The sequence below is a fragment of the Thalassophryne amazonica genome, chromosome 8 (genome assembly GCF_902500255.1).
Source record: "Thalassophryne amazonica chromosome 8, fThaAma1.1, whole genome shotgun sequence".
Lineage (NCBI taxonomy): Eukaryota > Metazoa > Chordata > Actinopteri > Batrachoidiformes > Batrachoididae > Thalassophryne > Thalassophryne amazonica.
Window position 1 is genome coordinate 56,662,616 of NC_047110.1, and position 25,747 is coordinate 56,688,362.

Consider the following 25,747-nt stretch of genomic DNA (forward strand, 5'->3'; position numbering starts at 1 on the left):
AATACCCTTGTGTTAAACGGTTTAGTAGTCTTTACACAATAAACTTGTGTATGGCACCCTGTGCAATATTTACACTTGTGCATGTGTAATGAGTGTATTGGGCAACGTCCAATACAACCTAGTACTGTAATATGCAATTCAACCAGGCACTGAAACACTTTGCACGTAGCAGTTGTCACTTTACTACAGTACTTTTGCACGTCAACACTCATCATAAAACTCTTGGTTCCTCCATCTGTCGGCTTCTTATTAGCTATCAATTATCGCTACTTTGAATTTGTAAATATTTCTATGTATATTCTGTTTTGTTTTTCTGTCATGATTAATTTATTTTGGTATGTTGTGTGTTCTTAGTCTGTTTCTATGTTACTAGGACTATGGATGGAAATTAGCATCCTGCTATATTCCGGCATATTTACATGTAATTATGTTCATTAATATGCATTGTCCCATTTCAAATAAACAAACACTAAGTTTATCAGTTTGAACATTAAATATCTGTTGGGAAAGTGTAGGAACATGGACCCACAACAGGGGGCGCAAATGAACGGACAATGGAGGAAGTCAAATAACACTTTTACTGTTGTGAAATAAGCACAACAAACACAACCGATTTCAATAACAGACAATAAAGCTGAATCACAAAGGTGTCATGTGGGCAGGCTCGAAGATAGGAGACGTCTGTCCAAAGCAGAACCGGAACCACACGATTTCCTCCGCCACCGAACCCCGGGAATACTGGAGCCGCCAAGTCCCGAACACCCAGGTGGCCACTGCCTCCGCTTGTCGGATCCGGTACTGCTGGCGAGGAACAGAAACAGTCAGATGTAGGTGCGCCTGCACCCAGCAACACGTATGGTGGAAAAACCACCTCCACCTCTCGTCAGGAAAACACTGTAGTTCAGGAATGTGAGTACTTATCCAAAATACAGTCTCCTGCTGTTCTTTTCTCTTTCTGTATGAAGGCAAAAAAGTATTTTATGGTCAAAAGATAATCTGTTTGGCTGGATACGTTACCTCCTTGGTAGAGCGATATCTCGGCAGAGAAGTGGAGATGACGTCTTGCAGATATACCGCTGCGGATCAGATGATTGGTAACAGCTGTCGTAGGTGACAGCTGTCACCCCGGCTGCTCCTGTGAGATGGCAGCGCCCTCTGGTGCCTGGAGCCCGCACTCCAGGCAGGGTGCCCTCTGGTGGTGGTGGGCCAGCAGTACCTCCTCTTCAGCGGCCCACACAACAATATCTCTTTCTTTGTGGGGTAGTCAATTGAATATAAGTTGAAGAGCATTTTCAAATCATTGTATTTTTTATTTCCATTTCACACAACATCCCAACTTCATTGGAATTGGGGTTGTACTTGCATCATAAAAATGATCGTAAATCCTGCACATTTCGGATATGATTCTGTTTATAAATATGTAAAACAGCAGAGGCAGATTACAGATAATGTCTATATGCCAGTGCCTTGTGGTATGTATGATGTGTATATAGACACACACTGTATTTGCGTGTCTGGGCACATTGCATGAAATTCTGCTTGAAGTGCTGGGGTTGGGCGTTTGTACAAAATTATGGTTGTCAGACCACCCATTTCAATAAAATGACAGATTTCCTCACAAATAAAAAAAAAAAAACATGTTTTTTTTTTTTTCTTATCATTTAATCGTTTATTAAATGTGTTCCTTGTCAGCTGATGGCTGTCACAGCAACAACAAGGACAAAAAGTGACGCACATGAATGGTATTCAGTGTTAACCACACGGACAATAATTTGCTTCACTGAAACATTTTGCGCAGCATTTATATTAAAACAGAAAGCTCTGGCTCGTATGGAAGCTTAGAAAAGTTCCTGCATGTTTCAATCCAGGCAACTCTGCAATTAAATATTGTTTGTTGCTGTCTGTACAAAGCTAGCCATATTGTCACAGAACACTTATGTGAAAGACTCATGCAAACATAAGAGCAGAGGACAAATGACGATGAGAAAAACATTGTGAAAACTTTTTTCCTTTTTACCCGAGGCCAAAATATGGCCATCGGGTATTGGGAAGGCTTTACGTCTGTCTGTCTGTCCTATTACTACCGGGGTCTTCAAATTCACAGGGAGAATTCTTGGGGGACAGACCTTAGACAAGTTCAAAGATGGCTAACCTATGTTGTGAAGCCAAAGGTCACGTTCTGTTTTATTTTATGCTCATAGATCCAAGGGTATTTTAGCATTACGTTCTATTTACAATATGCTGGGGGTCACGGAATTCATTTATTTTAGGTGGGCATTTAATAAACTAGAGTAGCTCCTTCACTGTGTGACTGTGGCAAAGCCAACCACATTGCTACATACTTTCTGTTTCTTGCACCAGAGTCTTTCACAGTAAGAGCACTGGACAAACGGATGAGGTGGTAAGGGAGGTGATGGTCTAGTGGTTAAGCGTTGGGCTTGAGACCAGATGATCCTTGGTTCAAATCCCAACCTGACCAGAAAATCACTAAGGGCCCTTGGGCAAGGTCCTTAATCCCCTAGTTGCTCCTGGTGTGTAGTGAGCATCTTGTATGGCAGCATCCTGACATCGGGGTGAATGTGAGGTATTATTGTAAAGCACTTTGTGCGTCTGATGCAGATGGAAAAGTGCTATATAAATGCAGTCCATTTAGGTCATCACGAGTCTGATATAAAAGAGGAGAAAAACTTCGTAAAAACACAGTTTTTGCTTCTTTTTTTTTATTTTTTATAATATGCTGGGGGGTCACGGAATTAATTTATTTTAGGTAGCCGGTTAACTTTCTTCAAAAAAGGGGGTGGACTGGTACTCGGCCCTGGGCCCTCAGATGCGCAAATACTTATATATGTAAAGGGCTTTCATGATTGTTGTTTTTTTTTTTTTTTTTGCTTCTCCCATTAGGGGTTGCCACAGCACATCAGCCATTTCCAACTCACCCTGTCCTCTGTAGCTTCCTCTGTCACACCAACCACCTGCATGTCCTCCCTCAGCACATCCATAAACCTCCTCTTTGGTCTCCCTCTTCTCCTGCCTGGTGGCTCCATCCTCAGCATCCTTCTCCCTACATACCCTGGGTCCCTCCTTTGCACATGTTCAAACCATCTCAATCTCAACTCTCTGACTTTGTCTCCAAATAGTCCTGCCTGAGCTGTCCCTCTGACATGTTCATTCCTAATCCTATCCATCCTCATCGCAACATCTTCAACTCTGCCTCCTGTCTTTTTGTTCGCGCCACCGTTTCCAAGTTGTACAACATAGCTGGTCTCACTACGCTCTTACAGGGCTGGTATGATTTAAATCAGCTGATCGCTGTTAAAAAAAAAATAAAAAATCAAAAACATCATCACGAATTATCTTTTTAGAAATCAGTACTTAAAACATCACCAAAATATGAAATCAGTACCATTAATTAATGGTAGTTACAGTTACTTGGACAAATGATGCCTGAGAATCTCAAATCAGTAGTTTCCTGTTAAAATCACAGGTGAGCTAATTAGAAGATTATCTCCAGCAGGGTCCTGCTCAGTCATGCATGAATTGAGGCTTTGTCTGTGACTGCTTCTTATGAGAATAATGAAGCCTGAAATTTGCAGCCTGAATGTTGCATATGGCTAAATAAGTACCAAATGGCACAAAATGCTTTCAGATATTGAACATGGAATAACCTTGTACATGTTGTATGTGCACCTTTATGTTTCAACATGTCAATAAAAATTTTAACTGATATTATTTGTATAGTCTCATTTAGAAGAGTGAAATAAATAAAAAGGCAAAAAGTCGATTTAAATCAATTAAGGTTGATTTCAATTTAAAAATCATGACTTTTTTTTTATAAAAGTTGATTTCTTTACTAGCCCTGCTATCTTGTAGACTTTTCCCTTCACTCTTGCAAATACCCTTCTGTCACAAATCACTCTTCCATCTTTCTTCACCCACTCCACTTCTTCTTCACCTCTCAACCACACTCTCCATTACTTTGGATAGTTGACCCCGAGTATTGAGGCTTGTCTACTTGTAACCCCGCTATTCCATTGGGCTCCCTCTCATTCACACTCATGTACTAAGTCTTACTCCTATTTATTTTTCACTCCCCTTTTTTCCGGAGCATATCTCCACCTCTCCAGGCTAGACTCCAACCTGCTCTCTACTGTCACTACAGATCCCATTGCCATCTGCAAAAATAATTGTGCATGGAAACTACTGTCTGACCTTGGCATCATGATTGCAAACAAGAGCCGGTCCTTGATTTCATCCCACCTCTGCCTTGAATGCATCTGTCATTCATTTTTACATATCCTGCACCACCCTTTTATACTTCTGTCACACCAGACTTCCTCATACAATACCACAACTCTTCTCTTGGCACCCTGTCATAGAGTGCATCTGGAAAGTATTCATAGTGCTTCACTTTTTTCATATTTTATGTTATACCCTTATTCCAAAATGGAGGATATTAATTTTTTGCTCAAAATTCTACTCACAACACCCCATAATGACTACAAAAAGTTTTCTTTTTTATTTTTACAAATTTATTAAAAATAAAAAAACTAAGAAATCACATGTACACAAGTATCCACACCCTTTGCTCAATACTTCTTTGATGCACCTTTGAAAGCATTTATAGCCTCATGTCTTCTTGATTATGATGCCACAAGCTTGACACACCTATCTTTTGGACAAGCTCCTTCAGGTTGGATGGGGCACGTCTTTGCACAGCCATTTTCAGATCTCTCCAGACATGTTCAATCTGATTCAGGTCTGGGCTCTGGCTGGGCCACTCAGGGACATTCACAGAGTTGTCCTGAAGCCACTCCTTTGATATCTTGGCTGTGTGCTTAGGGTCATTGCTCAAAGATGAACCGTCATCCCAGTCTGAGGTCAAGAGCGCTTTGGAGCAGGTTTTTATCTAGGATGTCTGTGTAGTTTGCTGCAGACAGGCTTGCAGACAGGCTTCCATACAGTCCTGATTGGTGGATTGCTGCAGAGATGGTTGTCCTTCTGAAGATTCTCCTCTCTCTACAGAGGAATGCTGGAGCTCTGATGGAGTGACCATTGGGTTCTCGGTTACCTCCCTGACTAAGGCCCTTCTCCCCGATTGCCCAGTTTATATGGGCAGCCAGCTCTAGGAAGAGTCCTGGTGGATCCAAACTTCTTCCATGTAGGGATGAATGAGGCCACTGTGCTCATTGGCACCTTCAAAGCAGCATAAATGTTTCTGCACCATTCTCCAGATTTGTGCTTCAAGACAATCTTGTCTCAGAGGTCTACAAACAGTCACTTTGAGCTTATGCTTGGTTTGTGCTCTGACATGCACTGTCAACTGTGGGACCTTTTATGTGCTGCATCCAGTGGTGGGCACAGTTCCGCTAACCGCTAATTATCGACGCTAACATTTTCGTTAGTGGATTTGCTTTTCAGATAACTTTGAAAACCATCAGCGGACCAACTGCTTCCAATAAATGTAGTTCCGATAATTTTTAAACTGCTAACATGTTTTTGCGGGCATAGTGAATAAAGCTTAACAGTTAAAAACATTTGTGAAGTCTGAAATCAGAGATATTAGTGTCTGCCTGCTACATGTTTGTAGCAGGCAGACAGCTATGAGTGGTACAGGTCTATCCTCTGCAAGCAGAAGAGAGCTGACTACCAGACAGAAAGAAAGAGGGAGGGGGGAAAAGATGATTTCTCTTCACACCATACAGACTCGCTGGCATATCACACACAAGTCATGCACAGGCAGACAGTTTTGACTTATGGATAAAATTTTAAACAAACTAATTCCGGACAATTTATTGAAATTAATGTCATGTCTGTCATTTTAAAAAGTGAAAATATCAGCTATATGTTTTAGTTTTAAAGTAATGCACTAATTTTGAAGGTTTTAGCATTTAGACATGCATGCCGCAATGCATTATGGGTAAATTACTTTCCTGACATGAGTGGTTGGCTGGTCAGTATAACACACATTACTGAAACATGTGGTGGGTTTTACAAATAAATCTGTATTTGTAAATATGTCATTTTTTCATTTGTAAAAAAAAAGGCAATTTGAAAACTGAAAATTCAGTTTAAGTGGATTCAGCACGTTTAGCGAATGTGTGGCGGCAATTGTATTCACACATGCTGTATGAACAGCATTTGCTGCCACACATTCGCTAAAAGTGTTTGTCAAGGATTTTATATAGTTCATGCTTATATTATCATTTATTTCCTTTTATGACTACGTGTACTTTTCCTCTTTGTGAGAAGAGGATGATTTAAAAAGAAAAACTTGTTTGTCTGCATTCTTCATGATTGAGTAAACTATTTTTCATTTTGCGTAAGTGCCTTATCCTGTTTTTGACAAGCCACAAGGCTCATGTTGCAGGAATAGAAGGTTCCAGCCGCTACCTTGTCTTGCTATCTCCCTCATGCAGACATGACTCATGTGTAACCTCTCCCTGACTGTCCTTGTTTGTTTTTTCTCATGTTGGTGAACTAAATAAAAAGCCGAGCCAGAGGAGGAGATTTTAGGAGAGCTTTGGAGCTGAGCACGTACAAGCTGCTACTGCCCGCTCCTACTCTCCTCCTCTGCGCAGAGCATAAAATATATTTGCATGTCTCTGACTGGTTTCTTTACAGTGTCTGTGCCTCTCATTTCTTTAAAACAGGGTGCAGACCCAACAGTTTTGAATCCACTTATATTGAATTTTCAGTTTTCAAATTGGCTTTTTTTTTTTTTAAACAAATTTCTTTATGGTCACGAGGTCTCTTTTGCTGAGAGAAGGCTGATCTGAGACAGAAGCACTGACTTGTCGGTAGCTGCTAGTGTACTGAAATCTATACTGAAAGTTATCGGTTTAGCTTTTATCTGTAACTTCTGCAAAATGTTTTAGGGGTTTATCGGTTTAGCTTTATAAAAGCTAACTTTTCATTTAGCGGATTAACGGTTATCAATGCTAACTTTTTGGTTAGCTGTGCCCAACACTGGCTGCATTTTCTTGTACTCCTGTCTACTTCATCTGTCAGACTATCCCAATTCATTTTCTCAAACCTCTTTCTTGTTAGACTTTTCTGAACATTTTCCTCTCACCAGCAAGTCTCTTTGTCTTCCTTCCACTGTCCAAATGTCTCACCCAGGGCCCTAGCTGTCTCCACCACATCCGCAGTACTTTTCCATTTGTCCAAAATTGTTTCACCTCCATTCAGTTCTTCTCACCTCCTCCCAGAATTTCACACAGTCTCCCTCCTTCAGCTTCCAACATTCGATCCTTCGTTGAGTTCTCACTCTCTTCGAGGATACTGTAACCTTAATCTAAATTATTGGGTTTCTATGTTTTTAACCTTTTCAAGCTCAACTTGTATAAATTAACAATACTTTAGTGTGTATCTAATCATAGTCAACACACTGCCTGCCAGCTTTTGGTTGTTGACATTTTGTGATGCTCTCTGCTGTTGAATCCATTTCACTCTGTGTACTTGAAATATTTTTACTCTGACCTCACACAGCTATTAAACTCATTACTTTTTTATTTTATTAATGACATTGAAAATGGTTGTAAGTGCACTTGGTGAGTGCTGACTCATTTGGATTAGAAAGTTTTGCCTGGAGACCTCTTATGATTTTGTAATTATTTGCTGAACATATTAGCAGTTAGCACTTGTCATAAGTAACTCGCTGTGGACAATATGTTGGACCTTCACAACCTCCATAACATCTGCCTTTGACATGTTACTTACGAGGGTAGGCTGAAAAGTTCTAAGGCTCCCTGAGCCTTAGAACTTTTCAGCCTACCCTCATACATCTGGAAGATTGGGGTTAAATAAAAATGGGAAAAAAATTGGGCATTTTGTTATTGAGGATATTTTCCCCTGATATGTAGAGAATGTTGGCCATCTGTGTGTGTAGTTGAATTTTGTTCATAGGAATAGTTGGTGGAGATTGGTGGAAAGTTGGTCTTCTTGTGCCCTTCATAGCGTCTTGTTTTCATTTCAATTCAAAAGTAATTTACACAAATATTTAAAAAGTGGGGCACAGCTCCTGCAGCAAAGCTGCTCCTCAGTTGCAGCATTAGTATTGAAGGAGTGATGCTTGCTTCAGGAAGAGGCACCCTGATACCACTGCACATCAACATCCAACTTTTTTGTGATAATTGCAGTTGTTGTTGCAGTGGTGGTGACGGCTAAGAGGCACTCTATTAGCACTTGTTCCACAGACATGCTCAAATTGCCCAATCTGCTTACAGAATCAGTGTTGTTGCAAAAGTCTTATTTGCATATGCTGAGAATTTGAATGGCATCCTGTTCTCTTGAAGGTTGGATTATTTTGTTTGCTTGTTAGCGGCTTTGTTGTTGTTGTTAGTATCTACGAGGTCTGTCAAAGTATAGGTCCTTTTTATTTTTTCAAAAACTATATGGATTTCATTCATATGTTTTTACGTCAGACATGGTTGAACCCTCGTGCGCATACGTGAGTTTTTCCACGCCTGTCGGTGACATCATTCGCCTGTGAGCACTCCTTGTGGGAGGAGTCGGCTCGCAGCCGCCGCGATGCTCCGCCACAGGAAAAACACTTCTGTTGGAAGCCTTAAGGACAAGTTGGAACATGCCTAGCTGTTAAACAATTTCTCAGATACTCACTCCACTGAAAGCCATCAAAAGCCGCCTGGATTTTACAAATGGTTATCAACACGGAGGTGTTTTTCCTGTGGCAGAGCGTTGCGGCGGCTGCGAGCCGACGCTGCAATCCGTCCGCACGTCTTTCATTAAAAAAAATCTCCTTTAACAGTGGATTATCCGGATAAAATGCTGAAACCGACTTCTGAAACTTATCTGTTCTCTCACGACGTCCTGGATCAATAGAGCCTGAAATAGAGGTTTTCAGCTTGAAACAGGCTGACGACGGCGCCTGGGAGCGCTGCTCGATGTCCCGCTCCGTGGGAAGTCCTTAAAGCGACAGTATCGCCTCAAAATCTCATCAGCCGTTGAAATTTTCACCGAAAACCTGCTGAATTTTTCGAACCGTGTCCACTTCGATGTGCCTCACAGGTTTAGAAAAAATTTTGATCAAACAAAGCGCCAGTCTCTCAGCAACTTCTCAGACAAAGGAATTCCGACGAGGGGCTGGATGACTCCTCCCACAAGGAGTGCTCACAGGCGAATGACATCACCGACAGGCGTGGAAAAACTCATGCATGCACACGAGGGTTCAAGCATGTCTGACGTAAAAACATATGAATGAAATCCATATAGTTTTTGAAAAAATAAAAAGGACCTATACTTTATTGACAGCCCTCGTATATTATAATAGCCAAGCGGCCTCAGTGCGTGTCTGTGTGCACGGCATGTGTAGGGCCTCAGTGCATGTATGTGTGCACGGCATGTGTATGGCTTCGATCATGGAGAAACCGGGGAGAGCTGGCATTTGCCGTTTGGTATGCTTATGTATTTTGAGTCAATCATGAACGCTGCAAAAATGTAAAGATAGGACTAATTTTTGGAGAAATTAGTGATATTGCCTAACAGTAGTGAACAATGGATGTTGTGCTGCAATGCACCATGGGAGTTTGGTGTATTGAGGTTTTAAATGTTATTGGGGTTCATGTTAAACAGTGTTAGTGTTATTGACGTATTGTATTTTTGTAGTTCAGTTGGTTTAGTCAGTTTAGTTAAGTATCATGTTGCCACTGCCATGAATGAAATATAGTGCGTTTGATGTCTTCCGCCACCATCTCTGTTTGTGGGTGTGGACAAAAAAAGCAAGCATGCATGCAACTTCGATCACAAACAAACTGGGGAGAGCTGACATTTGCCGTTTGGTATGCTGATTTATCATGGGTCAACGATGAACGCTGCCAAAACGGAACGTTGATGGGACTAATATTTTTGGAGAAACTACAGATCTTAGCTAACAACACAGAACAATGGACATTAATAATTACACTCTGGACTCACATGCCATTCCAACAGGGGGCAAAAAATCATCTATATATTAAGTGCGTGCATGTATGATTTTATTTAGTAAGTTCAACGTAAGTACAGAGTATAATTGTAAATAGATTAAAAATACATGGTTGACACAAGTAAGTGAAAACACTTATTTCCATTGTGGTCAAATGGAAATTAGATAGAAAAATGGAAGTAAAAATTTTATTTCCTTGATTAAACACCTGACCTTGAATTGGGACCTGCCTTATTCAATGGTCGGGTCAAATCTTCATCTGAAAAAAAGTGCTGGGCATTAGGTGCATTAAAAAGGATTACATTTGGTCGAGTCACTCTTTTTTTTTTTTTTTAAGTCTGCTGCGGAGTGGTGCCTTTAAAATCCTAAAACTTTATGCTTCTTCAGCTCCATCACTCCATGTCCATGCAATGTTGTTGACCTGTGTGTGAGACCCTTTTTAAAGTTTTCTGTCACATTGATGGCTGTCTTAATGTAATTTACAGCATGAACGGTAGCTTTTTCTGGATCAATCTGTTCCTCAGCGAGCTCCACTTCTTTATACAATCATGAACCTCCAAACCAATGGTACAGTACGTGCAATTTCCCTCCATGAATTCTGGGTCATTTGGACATCGTTTTTAGATCACGTGTTGTAAAGTTGGTGAATTTGTGGACTTTTCTGCTAAATGTATTTGATCCATGATTGAAATGTAATCATGTACGCACTACAAAAACTATCAAAATATGACAGAGAAAGGAGTGAAACCAGTAAAGTGACAAATCGCAGCCCTTGCAATCTCTATTGTTAAAGCAGGTGCATGTCAGGCTACAGAAGGATTTGCAGCCATGCAGAGGGCTCTGAGCTAAAGCTGTTGTCTTTGGTTCGCCACACCCAGGGATATGTGTGAAACTTGACACCATATTACAGTGCAGGCAGCAAGCAGCATTTTGTTAATAATAATCACTGGCGTTGAATAAAGGCCTGCCTAGTTTAGGTGCTGTGTCTGAGCATGGGGTGAAAAAACTAAATGATCAGGCTTTTAATCAAGGAAATATGATACTGATGATAATAAAAAATTATAGTGTGTATATGATAAGAACATAAACAGTTTATAAATACATTAAGACAGTAAATTAACATTCAAAAAGTTACATAATTAAGAGGAAATAAAAGGGTTGAGTTCTTCTTAAACTATATTAAGTTTTAAGATTCTAAAACATTCTGGACTCACACGCCATTCCAACTCATAGAAACTTTGCATAATTTATTACCATCCTTGAAAAATGTCAGCTACCTGTTTTCTAAACACTACCCAAGCTAGAGCCTGTGGATCCCCACTGGCAACATGCTAGTTATTATTATTTGGCTAGTTTGTCTTTCAGTGGTGTGGGTGTGACTCCTTTCCAATCATAGTCAGGCATGAGTGGTTTCTCTACTGGTTTGTAATGAAGTCTTCATTCCACAGGAAACCGGAAAATTAAATAACGGTATTAAAATGTAGACACCATATTAGCTTTCACAGCAAACAGCAGTAACATAACACATAAATGAAAGTAAATTACAAACATAAAATACCTCTTGTCAGGCGTGGCACAAACCGAGCAGGACACAAATGCAAAATGCTCACAAACAGACTGGTGTAAGAAAAAGGTTTAATTACAAGCTGGGATTTGGTACACAGGAGGTCCAGTAGCGATGGCAAAGGTACAGACAGACGTGAGGCTGAGGCTTGGTCCAAAAAACAGGCTGTGGTCAAAAAACACGGCGTGGAGGTAATCAGAGGCAAAGACAAGTACAAGGTCGAGAGCAAAACAAGGTCAGATACCGGCAGGCTGAATACAAGGCAAAACAAGGCAAGGACGTGAGTGCTGGAAAGTGAAATCATTCAACAATCGAGCAAGGGACTGTGAGACTGTGAGGGCTTAAATAACTGGTGATGTAATTAGTGGAACAAGACACAGGTGTCAGGGAAGGTTCTGGAAGGGGGCGTGACCAGGGAAGACAAAGGTAAGTGCAAGAGAGTGAAGGCAGGAAAACACAGTGGAGTGATGAAAGTAACAAAGACAAGTGAGCAAGTGCAAGAGCGGGAGTGATTGAAAATACAAAGCAGACAAAGTGTGAGACAAAAACACAATGGCTGGTGCAGTGATATGGAGTGGGAACATATTTGGGCTGGCATGAAAGAAATGTAGAACAATGAACAGAGCTAAAACAGAATCATATAAACCATACCTGACAGAACTACGATGGCAGTAAACAAAGAAATCTAACTATAACTGGAGTGAGATGGATCAAAATATAAAAGTGAATGCAATAAACAATGGTGAGATGACAGTATAAACTAAGACTGAATAATGAACAGAATGACACCCAGTGACTATAAGATATAAATAAAAGGACTTAACAGATAAATAATAAATTGAACATAATCAGAGATAAATAATGACCAATACCTGTGACAAAAGCAAAATACCAAAAATGATAAACCGAACTGTAGACCAAAGCATAAATGAACAGAAACAAACTAGAACTGAAGTGACTAAGTGAACATGAATGACAAATACCAGGATAACAGAAACAAAACTAATGATAACATAAGCATGACAACCTGACATGAACATGAAGCAAGATCAGACATAACCTAAGCGGGACTATACATGACTAAAAGACAAAAGGCTCAGAACATGAAAGAGGAAAAAACAAAGTCCAGAATCAGAACAGCTGGCCCAAACGGGCCAGATCATGACATCTTGGCTGCATGATATGATAGGAAATCATCTTGAGGTCTTCTTATCTTATTATATATCAATAAACATCAGTCCTTTTCACCTCCAGAGCTTTTGCTTCACCATCACATTTATTGGTGTGCAGACTATGAGGCCAGTGTGTCTCTCTGTGCACTGTAAGAGTCCTAGCCAATCTTCCAGATCAAATGGAGAGTAAATAAATAAATAAATAATGCAAACATGTCTGTTTTTGTTTGTATGATGCTCTTCCCAAGGGCACCAAATAAATTGTAGAGTTGCAGGAGTCGCAGCACATGCTTTGAACATATTCAGGATATGCATGACGGCTGATTGTAAGTCCAGCACACACACCGAAAAGTCGAGAGAATGTGGCATGCTGTGATATTTTGTTGTGAACCTGTGGCAGGATGATGACTTGGTCCTTCTTCTTCCATCAGGACTGACATGGTGGTTTCCCTTAAATAGTCTGTGCCTCACTTACTCACTTACCACCTTACTGTGCTTCATATTCAGGGGTTGTGAACTGGTGTATATATCATCTGCTTGTGGACCTTTGTGCCACTGTGAACCAGGTGTTTGCTATTTGACAAAAGCATAGTTGTTAGAGAGCAGCGTTGCATGCGAATGGTGAGTGCAATAACAATAAAATAATAGGCTAGTGATAACAAATGAGTCCTGGAACGCTAGATGTGGACATTGGCTCATGACACAAACCATGTCTCAAGGGCCAGCTTCCAGTGGCTGGAAAGGAGCGAGGTGAGAGCTTTCTGGAGATCGCCTTTAATTTGAAGACAAGAGCAAAGCAATGACTTTCCAAGATCACTGGCATTGGGGGTGGGAGGGAGCAGGAACAAGGCAATGCTTATCAGGAGTAAAGCGATGGGTTTGCAAAGATCACTGCCACTGAGGAGGGGACAGGAGCAGGGTGGTGGCTTACCAGAGATCACCTTCACCCAAGGGGCAGGAGCAAAGCGATGACTATCCAGGGGTTGCCAGGGCGTGAGCAACATGGTGGTATTCTTTGAAAAGCCATTGTCTTGCACTCATTTCAAAGGTAGTAGCAATCTCCCGAAAGTCACCACCTTCCTCCTACCACTGTGATGGAATCCTCAAGAAAATGTTCTTGTTCTTCCCCACCCCATCCAGCAGTCACCTCCAGAAAGGAAGACTAAACATGTTTGGAAAGGGCTGGGAGCATAATGGGCTATGATACAACAGAGAAAAGCACAGTGCGGTACAGAGGAACTGAATTATGAAAAATGTAATGCACATACTGACATTGAAGATCAGCTATGCCTGCTATAACTGAGCTAACAGAGCTAAGACCTCCATGTCTTTTACAATAAAATAATTATTTTTTGTATAGGTTTTTTTAATATTGATAAACATCTTTGAACAGAGCATTTTTAAACTTTGGTGCTGCCAAGTACAAAAACGGTACCAAATAGATACAAGATGAACACAGGATTTAGTTAAATTTTCTTGGTTTTATCAGCCCAAACTGTCAAAATTATCAGATCCCATCCATCTTCATAGTGTAGAGTCACAGGTGTCTGGCACACAGTCTTGATTTGGGTTGATTTCTTGCCAGCCCAAACCCCGCTCCAGCAGCTTCCATTTGTCTTCATCGTGTTGTGCGCGACAGTGACAGGCAATCGTCCTTGATCTGCTCATTACTTGGGCTAACTTAAATCAGCCCAGAGGCCTAAAATTTGGCAAATGACAGAGATAATCAGAGTTTTGTGAGCGTGTGATGATGGCAGCAGCGAACATGAACAAATGAGGTGAATTATTCTTTATTTTCTGCCCATTCGGTGAAGGACAACAGACATGGAGTTTTCTGAGTTCTTGGGGGGGAAGAGCGACTGTGGGGATGGCTGTAACATGAATGAGGTGTTTTATTAATTTCTAACCTGCAGTTCGGTGAATGACCATGGACATGAAGGAAGGGGAGGTGATGGTCTAGTGCTTAAGTGTTGGGCTTGAGACCAGAGGATCCTCTGTTCAAATCCCAGCCTTACTGGAAAATCACTAAGGGCCCTTGGGCAAGGTCTTTAATCCCCTGTTGCTCCCGGTGTGTAGTGAGTACCTTGTATGGCAGCACCCTCATATCGAGGTGAATGTGAGGCATTAGTGTGTAAAGCGCTTTGAGCATCTGATGCAGATGGAAAAGCGCTATATAAATGTAGTCCATTTAAGGAAGGTGATTATCTCATTTGTGTCCCAGAAAGGTTGTCATGTGAGCGTCAAATGAAGTAAGGCAACTTCTTCCTCCTCTCTTTTTGCATGTATATTAAGCTTTCCTGTTGCCTCTCTGATGTGCATATCAGGGTTTTTGTTTTATTTATTTATTGTAACACTGGCACCTACCAGAACTGTTGTGAGAATAAGTGCATGCCACTGAACACACAGAAACAACAGTATCACAGTGTTTCTCTTCTACATTAACTATTATTTTTGTGCCATATATCAAATATTTCAGCCCAGAATGTTTTTTTCATCCTCCCGTTATGAAATGATTAAAATTTTCGTGACAGAGTTTTTAAACTCACTATTACTAACTGCGCTTATAATTACGTGCAGCCATCACGGAATGAATTACAATGAATTTGTGCTGCCATGATGAAAACTTTGCACTTTTCGTGACAATATGACGAACCAATAGATTAATGTATATTTTGTGCTGCTAAATCACGACAGTCCGTGAGACTGTGTTGAATATTTTTATTCAGGACATGTTTGTCTCAGTATGTTGCAAAATGGTTGTGATAAATCAGTTGCAGTATCTATTGGCAGTTGTTACAAATTTAAAATTTTTTGCAGTGTAGTGCATCCTTAGCTCCATCCTCAGAACTTGAATGGATTTTTCTGAGGCCACATTCTGATCTTTTAGTCTATCATTCCATCATTCTTTCATATTTTGTTTTTGTTCAAAAATGTCTTGTGCTAATATTTTCATAAAGAAGTAGCCAAATGTGAATGAGTGAGTTTTTTTTATTATTATTATGAATAGTTCTGTATAGTGTAGAATACCTGCTATGAGAATGTGTTGTTGCAATAACTTGTATCTCAGATGTGATTCTGCTGTTGCTGTCAGGTGAATTATACTATTATTGCTGTTCTTGTTGACATTATTTTTTTCCGTGTGTGTGCCGCCTGGTTGGCAAGACATTTGTGGTAACAGCATGCGGCAACAGATGTTCATTTTGTCAGTTGTTGGTGTCATTCTGTAGCACGTCTTGCTGTTTTGCAAAGACATTTATTTATATTTGCTTGAAATGCGCTTGACTGTGAATTGTATTTTATTTCTGAAGCCAAACAATCTACAAACATACGAAGAAGAGCTCAAAGTAGTGACATCATTGTTATTTGTTAGCCCACCCATCCAATATCACCACCAGCCGCCACTGCTGAAGAAGATACAAGCAAACCAGGAGTATAGGATACAGGGACACAGGAGGTGTTGAAATGATATGTAGAAGGCAAGATGGGGAGCAAAACAGGAAACAAATGAATTCATCGTGGTGTCTGAAAGAAAACAACGCTAACTGCCGTGGGAGGGGAAACAAGTTAGATTAGTACTTTGCAGAGAATGAAAAAACAGATATTGATCTTTGTTGTGAATTCACCAAGGTAACTTTTTGCTGCCAAAAAAGAGTGAAAACAGGTTTTCAAGTTCAGCAAAACGTGTGTGTGTGTGAGAGAGAGAGATCTTGGGTGAGGCACTGTATTGTGGGAGAGGTCAGAGTTCACTATTGCCAAACACAGCCAATGTGTATGAGTAGCTATTTAAATCCAAGTCATTTCTCTCTCTGTTTATCGATGTTGTGTGTCTGTCTGTTGCCAGTAGCCGTAGTGATTCCAGCTCCAATAGCGTATCTTAAAGTTGCTGCAGTTACAAAGCTCATAGTTGGATCTCGGGATCGAGATGCTGTATGTCCCAGCCCCTACCTCTCATGGCCCTGTCAGTGCTCTTAGCTGAGTGTCCTGAGGGGTCCAAAGTGTTTACTTAAAAAAAATTAGTGTGTTCAAACCAGGCCAGGTCACCTGGATACCCCAGCTAGGAATAATGGAATAGGACTCCGCTTCTATTTTGTGGGTTTTCTTCTCTGAACTGGGACCATGATTACGCGAGATGGTCAGGGGCATTTGTATTGTGCTGCTAGAGGTGAAATTGTTGGACCGCCACAAGATGGACAGAAGCAATTGCCAAGAATGTTTTCATTAATCAAGAACGAAAGTCAAAGATTCGAAGACTTTCAGATACCGTTGTAGTTCCGACCATGAACAATGTCAACTAGCAATCTGGTGGCGTTATTCCCATGACCCGTCGGCCAGGAAACCAAAGTCTTTGGGTTCCAGGGGGAGACAGAAGGGCACCACCAGGAGCGGAGGCTGCGGCTTAATTTGATTCAACACAGGAAACCTCACCCGGCCTGGACACAGCAAGGATTAGCACGTTAATAGCTCTTGACTCTGTGGATGGTGGTGTGTGGCTGTTCTTAGTTGGAGCAATTTGTCTGGTTAATTTTGATAACGAATGAGACTCGGGCATGTTAACAAGTTACACGGCCCTGTGTGGTCGGTGTCAACCTCTTAGAGAGACAAGTGGCGTTCAGCCACACGTGATTGAGCAATAACATCGGCAATTGTGACAGTAGTGAGTAAGAAAGCAATCATGCAAACGCCAGCCGTATTGGAGGTTTCTTCCTCAGAAGGAGTCTTTCCTTACCACTGTTGCTCTGGGTGACGGTAAGGTTAGACCTTACTTGTGTGAAGCGCCTTGAGGCAGCCTTGTTGTGATTTGGCGCTATATAAATGAAAATAAATTGAAATTGTTTAAGCCTGCAGCAAACCATGTTTTTTGGCACCCAGGACTGTTGACCTGGAAGTGCTATCGGCTTTCCCAGACATGCACAGTCATGACCACGAGATCGCTTATGGAATAAGCTCCCATTAAATGTCATGGAAGCTATGCTAGCAAATAGCCCAGGCTAGCACTACCGCTAGCCAAAAGTAAATACATAAAGTGAAGGCTTATGCAGTCGTGTCTTATAACTGACTGACCACAATATCATCATCATCATCATCATCTTTATTTGCCAGAGTCAGAGTCCAAAAAGAACATACACAACACAACACAACTTAAAAAACAAATATACAATTAAAAATTGTAATATCATTCTACTGTTACAACATTTTATGCTTTGAGGGAACAGATTTTCCCTACTCCCTCTTTACATGACCTGGCTCGCTAATATGTCTACAGTTTCATGAATATGAGCTGTCTTCTAAATCAAGCTAAACTTTAAGTGATGTGCCTTATGTTTTTTGTTTCAGGATAAGGATTGTCCATTTCATCTTGAATCACACTCCTATTCACACAGGAGGTGGGAAATATTTGCTTTACAGATCGGTTCCTTCCAAGTAAATGAAATATTAATCTTTTATATTACTTGTCAACCTTCACAGAGGATCTGCGAGATCTCATGAAGAAGAAGGTTTTTGAGGCAAAGTTCTGCTTGCACGAGGTAAAAACATAAATTACCACATTGGCTTAGAAGCTTGTGTCTCTAAAGTATCACATTATTGCGTATTTTGACCCACTGTTGGTTGTTAGCATAGATGATCTGACGTGATAAATGAGTAATGAGCAGCTGGTGGAAAGTGCAGATTGGACAGGTGATTGTGTGTACCAATTTGTTCCCCCTGAGAAAAAACTGTGCAAAAACTGCTTTAGAAGTGTATTCATGTAAGCATGGTTTGAGAACAGAATAATTTTCTGCAGCTCTGATGCAAGTTAAAACCAGTATCTGCTATTGTTTTCTCCATCTGGAATGAGACACAGTGCTAAAGATAGTGACACGACATGATCTGCTGATCACTATCTGCATTTCACAAAGTGCTTTGCTATTTTGAGAAACTATTGTAGTTACAGTGACTTGCAAAAGTATTCGGCCCCTTGGTATTTTACACATTTGAATTTGTTTATGCCATTTCAGATACAAAAGTCAATCAGGTTTCTCAACATAAAAGTTTCTAAAATTATCTTCCTTAAACTCAAACTCAAACCAACTCTCTACAACTTAATATAAATGAATTAAAATATAAAAGCCAAGATGATAGGTTGCATAAGTTATGGGACCCTTTGGTATAAAACATGTGAATACACTGAACAAAAATGTAAATGCAACACTTTTGTTTTTGCTCCCATTTTTCATGAGCTGAACTCAAAGATCTAAAACATTTTCTATATACAAAAAAAGACCTGTTTCTCTCAAATATAGTTCGCAAATCTGTCTGAATCAGTGGCGTCTGGCTGCTGATCAACTCTATGGGAAGATATGTTGCACTGCATAAGGCAAATGGTGGTCACACCAGATACTGACTGTTTTTTTTGTTTGTTTGTCCCCAGACCCCCTTAATAAAGCAAAAGTAAAACTGCACATTTCAGAGTGGCCTTTTATTGTGCCCAGCCTAAGGCACACCTGTGCAATAATCATGCTGTCTACTCAGAATCTTGATATGCCACAAAGGTTTTGAGATTTGTGAACAATATTTGAGAGAAATTGGCCTTTTGTGTATGTAGAAAATGTTTTAGATCTTTGAATTCAGCTCATAAAAATTGGGAGCAAAAACAAAAGTCTTGTGTTTATATTTTTGTTCAGTGTAATTGGTTTTATTGCCAGTTTTCTTCAGACAAGTCAGGGGATGGATATATGAACATTTCCAAGTCACTGAATATGTCTTGGACTTTATTTACATAAATTCTAAAGAAATACAAACAGTATGGTACTCTATGGTAAATCTGTGTGGAGTAGACAGTTCTCAAAAACTGAGTGACTGTGCAAGAAAAAGAGTGAGGAAAGACACCAAGACACCCAGACAAGCTTCTGTGGCTGTGATTGGATAAATTGTGCATTGTGCATGTTTTGCATTTTGTGTCAACAGCTTCATGATGAATTGGTACAGAGGAGGATTTTCTTTCACCAAAAGATCAGATCTAGGCTTGAATCTCAGATGTACCTTCTGGCAAATTGCAGCTGAACCTTCAGGTCTTCTTTTTAAGACCTTCTTTTCTTCCTTCTCTGTATCACTTCATTGTGAAGCTGCATAACTGGTGATGCAAAATGCAAAACACGCACTTTGTGCAATTTCTCCAGTTTTGCAGACTCATTCAGTTTTTGAGGACTGTCTTCTTCACACAGATTTACCATAGAGTGCCTTACTGTTTGTATTTCTTCATAATTTGTTTAAGTAAAGTCCAAGACATATTTGGTGACTTGGAAATGTTCATGTATCCACCCCCTGACTTGTCTGAAGAAAACTGGCAATAAAACTGATTATTTATAGGTGCTATACCAAAGGGGCTGATTACCTATGCAACCCACCATCTTGGCTTATATATTTTTAATTCATTTATACTAAATTGCAGATATTTGGTTTGAGTTTAAGGAAGATCATTTTAGAGATTTTTATATTGAGAAACCTGATTTACTTTTTGTATTTGAAATGGTATAAACAAATAAAATGTATGAAATACTAAGGGGCTGAATACTTTTGCAAAGCACTGTATGAAGCAAAAGCTTGGCTACAACCATAAAACGTTGCATTACTGCCAAAGAGAAAAGAGGAATTCTTAATCATCCATGCAGTGAGTCATCCACTGATGTGAATGACAGTGTGCACATGCATCCAGTAAATGGGTATCTTTGCTGCAGGTATGTGCATCTAAGTATGGTTGGACCACCTAAATGGAGGAGAAAGCTTTATGGGAGAGTAAATGGTAATATAAATGCAGTTCTAAATGCAAGGAAGTATACTAAATGATTTTGATTGTTTTCAGCTGGACAGCTAATAATTTGTCAAACACCAGCTTTGTTTTTCAATGCAGATTTTGGGGATGTGCTTGATTTCATGTTGGTGATTTTAGTGTACGTCTGTCTGTCTTTCTTCTGGTTTCAGAAGAAGAAACAGAGAGAGCTGAAGCAGAGCTGGGCACGATGGACAGCCTGTCTCCAAGGGCAACCCATAAGTGCTGTCAGGTTTGTACGGAAACACAACAGCCTACTCATCCTGTTTTTCCTTTTCATTTTCTGTCACTGCAGCATTATTGCGTTTTGTGTGATCTTGCTGTGATAAGATTGTGTGTGTGTCTCATTATGTATAGAATACAAATACACAGTATGTGAAGCAGTAAATTGTCTTATAGAAATGCTATATAGTCGTAGTATCTGTGTGTAAAGTCTGTATGGAAAACATCCATATCACATTCATCTGCCAAGGCCTCAAATGCTTCAGTGATGCAACGTTGAGCAGGGAAAAAAAAGTTATTGCTGCAACCAGTTACCACGCATTACGATTAATGGCACGTGTTGCTGGCCAAATATCAGGAACCGTTACGCACGGTCAAGAATAACGTTCCGCGCTATCGCGCGTAACAGTGCATTGTTAAGTTCTGTCACGTTGTGAATGAGCCGAATTGTCTCCACACACACCCCATATTCATCCAGCCGTCAGTTGCTGAACAGTTCAGATCGCTCCAGTTTGCTCCTCAAAAGCCACAGCAGAAGAACCTTGTGACTGCATGCTTAATTGGATTCTGTGCCATGGAGTGCTGCAGAAATGAGGAGGAGACTGAGAGCCAGATGTGTGGCTCCACACGGCTCTCGTCTCGCTCATTTTCCCAAACATCAGGCACATACAGCAGGTGGAACACCTGCAGGAGCGCGCTGATGAGCACTGGAACGAGACTTTTTAGCTGACTTGGCGTCACTGTCCTTCATCAGCATACTGCAGCAATGAAACTGAATGTGATGCAGCAGGGTTTAATTGTGCGCACATCAGAGAAGAACGCTGTCACGCTGTATTAAGGATCACCACTCATCAAGACGGATCAACACACTCAGTTGCGACCTCCATGACATGAGGCGAAAAGAGGGGGGTGTGACAATCGTGGAAGATTTTTTGACATCCAGAAACATGCTCCACAAAAATCACAAATATCATGCACCAACACGCACTATTAAGAAACCTATTCATAATGCATTAAGTCGCGTTAAGAATGTCAGGAATATGGCAAGAATGACGCAGATATGGCATTCGTAACGCGTCTTGCCTGTGTAAAGGCACCATTAGCCTCGGTCCCACCAAATAATAAGCCATGAATAATGAGCCACGCATGCGTGTGTCAGCGATTATTTGAAGAATGAGTTACATTTTAAGCTGTCACGTATCCACTACTAAGGTGCCTCTCTATACCTCACATGTGCCTTTAGTGAGCCATGACCATCCTGTCATTTGAGCCCTGTCCAGCCTCGAATGGCTCGTGTTGCTGCATATGATCCACGTCAAGCCGCATGTGATCCATGTAGCGCTATGATAGCGCGACGTTGGTACATGTTTAGGTATGGGTTTGGTCCAAACCTCCAGCTCTTCCACACTTGGTCCCTTGAAAGTGTGGGTTTTCAATTCACAGCATCCATTCAAGATGTTGTCACATTTTTTAAACGCAGTCCATAAAAAGACACGGCACTGACTGAGTGCGTGCTGCCGCAACTGTGGATCACTTCCAAAAAAAAAAAGACACCACAATGAGGTGGCCACTTTCATTATATACACCCGCTGCCGCAACTGTGGATCACTTAAAAAAAAAAAAAAAAAAAAATATTTCTTTATTTCTTCCACAGCTTACAGTCAACCGTGATACAACTTTTAACTTTGTGTTATGTCTGCAAAATCGCACTTTTGCGTGCTCTCGTTCTGTGTTCATGGGCAGCTCTGCGCTCTTGCTCACGGCTTCACTGGCGTTATTTCTTCCATGGCTTTAAACACGCAACCACTTTGACACTGTGATCCAACTTTTAACTTTGTGTTGGTACATTATTGACTGAAAAATCACTCTTGCGAGCTGGCGTTGTACCTAAATGCTTATTTTGTGTCAGTGCGCACACACAGCAGAGCTCAATCTGATCCATTAACAAGATATTAAATCTATCATAGACATACTTTTACAGCTAGGAATGAACATGCAGCAGTTTTACTTTTGAACATCTTTAAATTAGCGCCATGCTCAGAGATGAGCCTCGTTAACCGATGATAATGCCTCTAAGAGTCTCTCAGGGCCACCAATCTTCCACGATAGTTAAATAAGTCCTCTCGTGGCTCATTATTCATCCTTCATTATTTGATGGGACCAGGGCTTTAAAGCTGTACGGCCTTTCAAATTTCACAAAACTGGCAACATTTAGTTCCTACTGATATCCAATGTAGGTTTTATTTTTGTAACTTTGCAAAGTTACAGTTCATTTTTATGAAGAGAGCATATTTACCTGGGGGTTATTCCATGGCGAATATTGTCTTTTCCTTTGTGCAGATGAACTGCAAGAGGAAGCATGTGTGGGAGGTGAGGTGTGTGAGGTTTTGAGATGACCTCTGACCTGACCCACTTGCTTGTTGTGCATTTCCAGGGCATGCACGCCAATATCTGTAAAAACTTTTATAAATCACTTCAGAGGTGTTACCTGATTTTGTCAGGTTTCGACCCCGGGGTGGGGTCGGTTCTCTTATTTCCCCTTTGCACAGCTCAATTTTCTAGTTATTAGTTTAATTCTGAGCTCATCATTTATTTTCTGTTCAATATTCTGTAGTCTCTGGTTTTGTTTCCTGTGTATTTTGTATGTTCTGTTTTTCTTACTTTAGTCAAGTGGTTTATTCAGTTGTAGTCTCTGTCCAGTTATTGTTTTTTTCCATTGTATTATGCTTTTGTTTCTGGTTTTATTTTCTGCTTCTTATTATGTAGTCTTTCATTGTTTCATTCCTTTTTTGTGTTACATTTTATACAGTTGTCTTGGGTTTTCTTTTCTGTTATGCAATTATGCTGTTTATTTATAGGTTACTTTGCTATGGTTATTATCTTGTAGACTTCAGCCATGTGTTTAGTTTGTTACCTTAGTAGTCACTGATTTTGTTCTCCGTCTGTATGTCCTTCACTGTTTCATCTTTGTGTTTTCCCTGTGTGTTCACTTACACTCTTGCACCTGCCTGTTTCATCTTTGTCTGTCTGCCTTGATCACTCCCCCACTCTCTTGCATCTCTTCCCTCCTCTTGGATTCACCTGACCACACCTCCCTTCTAGAACTTTCTTCCACATGTGCACCTTGTTAACCTAATTACCCCACCTGTGTATTTAAGGCCTTCATTTTCTCCACTTCCCTGCCAGTTCGTCGCGATCCATGTATCTACGTTCCAGCCTCTTGATTTTGTCTTGTTTCTGCCTTGGTGAGTTTCGACCTTGCTTTGTTTACCGGACCCAGTTTTTGCCTGAGCCTATGATACAGTATCTCACAGTGTTTTTGAACCCAGCCTGTCTCTCTACCATGTTTTTGCCTAGCACTTATCTGTAGCTCTACTTCGCTGCCTGCCTTCCCGTGTACCGTACCCCTACTGGTGTAAATGATAAAGATTATTTTCTACTTATAACACCTTGTCCTTGAGTCTGCATCTTGTGCCCTCCCATATTCTGTGCAATGCATCCTTGAGCCCTGACATGTTTCAAAAATAGCATTTTTAGATTAAGAAGTGTTTATTTCTTGCTAACTTTTACAAAATATACAATAAACATTTTAGATTCATGCAGGAATAAGGTGTTTCAGAGCATTTTCCTCTATCTTGGTTTATTTTGTTCAAGATGGCAGCCAGGTGACGTCACGCTGCCTTTTACTCCAGTTGGCAGTCGCCATGTTGTTTCCAGCATCCTCAAACAGATCAGGGGAAGTCCCCACATTAACTATGACATTGCTGCCAAATGTAGGTCAGTTAAATGCTAAGGAATAAAATTATAGTGGTGGCAAAGAAAATTCTTTTTAAGGACTTAAATCTTAAAAACCAAAGGCTACCTTTAATGAACAATATAGTTCTTCACATTTTTTTTTCATTCATTTTCCGCCTCTTATCCGGGTCACGGTCAGGCCAGTAAACCAAACAGCTCAACCCCTAATTCCCTATCTTCAGCCAAGTCCTATAACTCTTCCTGCGGAATCCCAAGGTTGTTCCAGGCCAGCTGGGTCATCCCCGGGTCTCCTCCCATTTGGACATGCTTGAAAGGTCTCCCAAGAAAGACAATCAGGGGGCATCCTCACCAGATGCCTGAACCACTGCAGCTGAGGCCTTTCAATGCAAAGAAGCATATTCAAACTCGCCCTGTCCTGGAGCGTAAGCTACCTGACGGAGGAATCTCATTTCCGCTGCCTGCAACCTTGTTCTTTCACTCATTAATCAAAGTGATCATAGGTAAGGATAGGAGTGTAAATCGACTGGTAATTTGAGAGTGTCGCCTTCTGGTTCAGCTCTTTCTTCACCATGACTGTCCAGTCCGGCATCCACAGACCATCAGATGCAGCAACAGTCCGTCTGTTGATCTCGTGTGCCATCTTACCCCTTCACTTGAATAAGATTTTGAGATACTTACACTTCGCTACTTGAGGCAGTAACTCCCACAGAACAAGTAGTCTGGGTCAGGGGCCTTATGTCACCAAATTGGTCCCAGGTGAGGAGACAGACAAAGGGCGATTCAGAAAGAAGACTATATTGTTGAATGTATGCATTTACAATCAGAAGGACGCTGGGAAAGTTGATGGGGGAAAAAGAAAATCTTTGAGTTTGGAACATCTTGCTTCATATTTGTGCATCTGTGTGTAACAGGAACTATTTTGGGGAGAAGGTGGCTTTGTACTACCTGTGGCTGGGCTGGTACACGTATTTGCTGATATTCCCAGCCCTCATCGGAGCCATCATTTTCCTTTATGGCCTTGCCTTCTTCAACACGTCACCCCTGATGTACGTTTTTCCGCAGTTGCACTGTAGCTTCATCACAACAGGAGCGCTTTTGAAACTATCACGCTTTTTGTTTTGCAGAAAGGAGGTTTGTGAGGCGAGCACAGTCATGTGCCCCCTTTGTGACAACAGATGTAAAGTGTGGCAGCTCTCCGACACATGCACCTATGCCAAGGTATATTAGTATGTTAAAGAATAAGCAGAATAATGTATGTTTCTTTGTACTTGCTGGTAATTTTTAAA

General features: G+C 40.8%; 1 protein-coding gene and 1 long non-coding RNA gene across 3 annotated transcripts in view; both read left to right on the forward strand.

The window, feature by feature from the left end:
• LOC117515656 (anoctamin-9-like) overlaps positions 1-25,747 on the forward strand; it is a 79,989-nt gene that overhangs the window by 17,579 nt on the left and 36,663 nt on the right. For both annotated transcript variants that reach the window (XM_034176318.1, XM_034176319.1), the window contains exons 5-9: positions 18,011-18,060; positions 18,143-18,201; positions 20,636-20,715; positions 25,373-25,507; positions 25,586-25,679. In XM_034176318.1, the coding sequence (XP_034032209.1) occupies positions 18,011-18,060; positions 18,143-18,201; positions 20,636-20,715; positions 25,373-25,507; positions 25,586-25,679 (418 nt within the window). The remainder of the gene's footprint in view (positions 1-18,010; positions 18,061-18,142; positions 18,202-20,635; positions 20,716-25,372; positions 25,508-25,585; positions 25,680-25,747) is intronic.
• Positions 3,075-12,187, forward strand: LOC117515657. Its single transcript, XR_004562204.1, has 3 exons — positions 3,075-3,668; positions 7,912-7,914; positions 12,177-12,187. It is a non-coding gene; the product is annotated as an uncharacterized LOC117515657 (long non-coding RNA).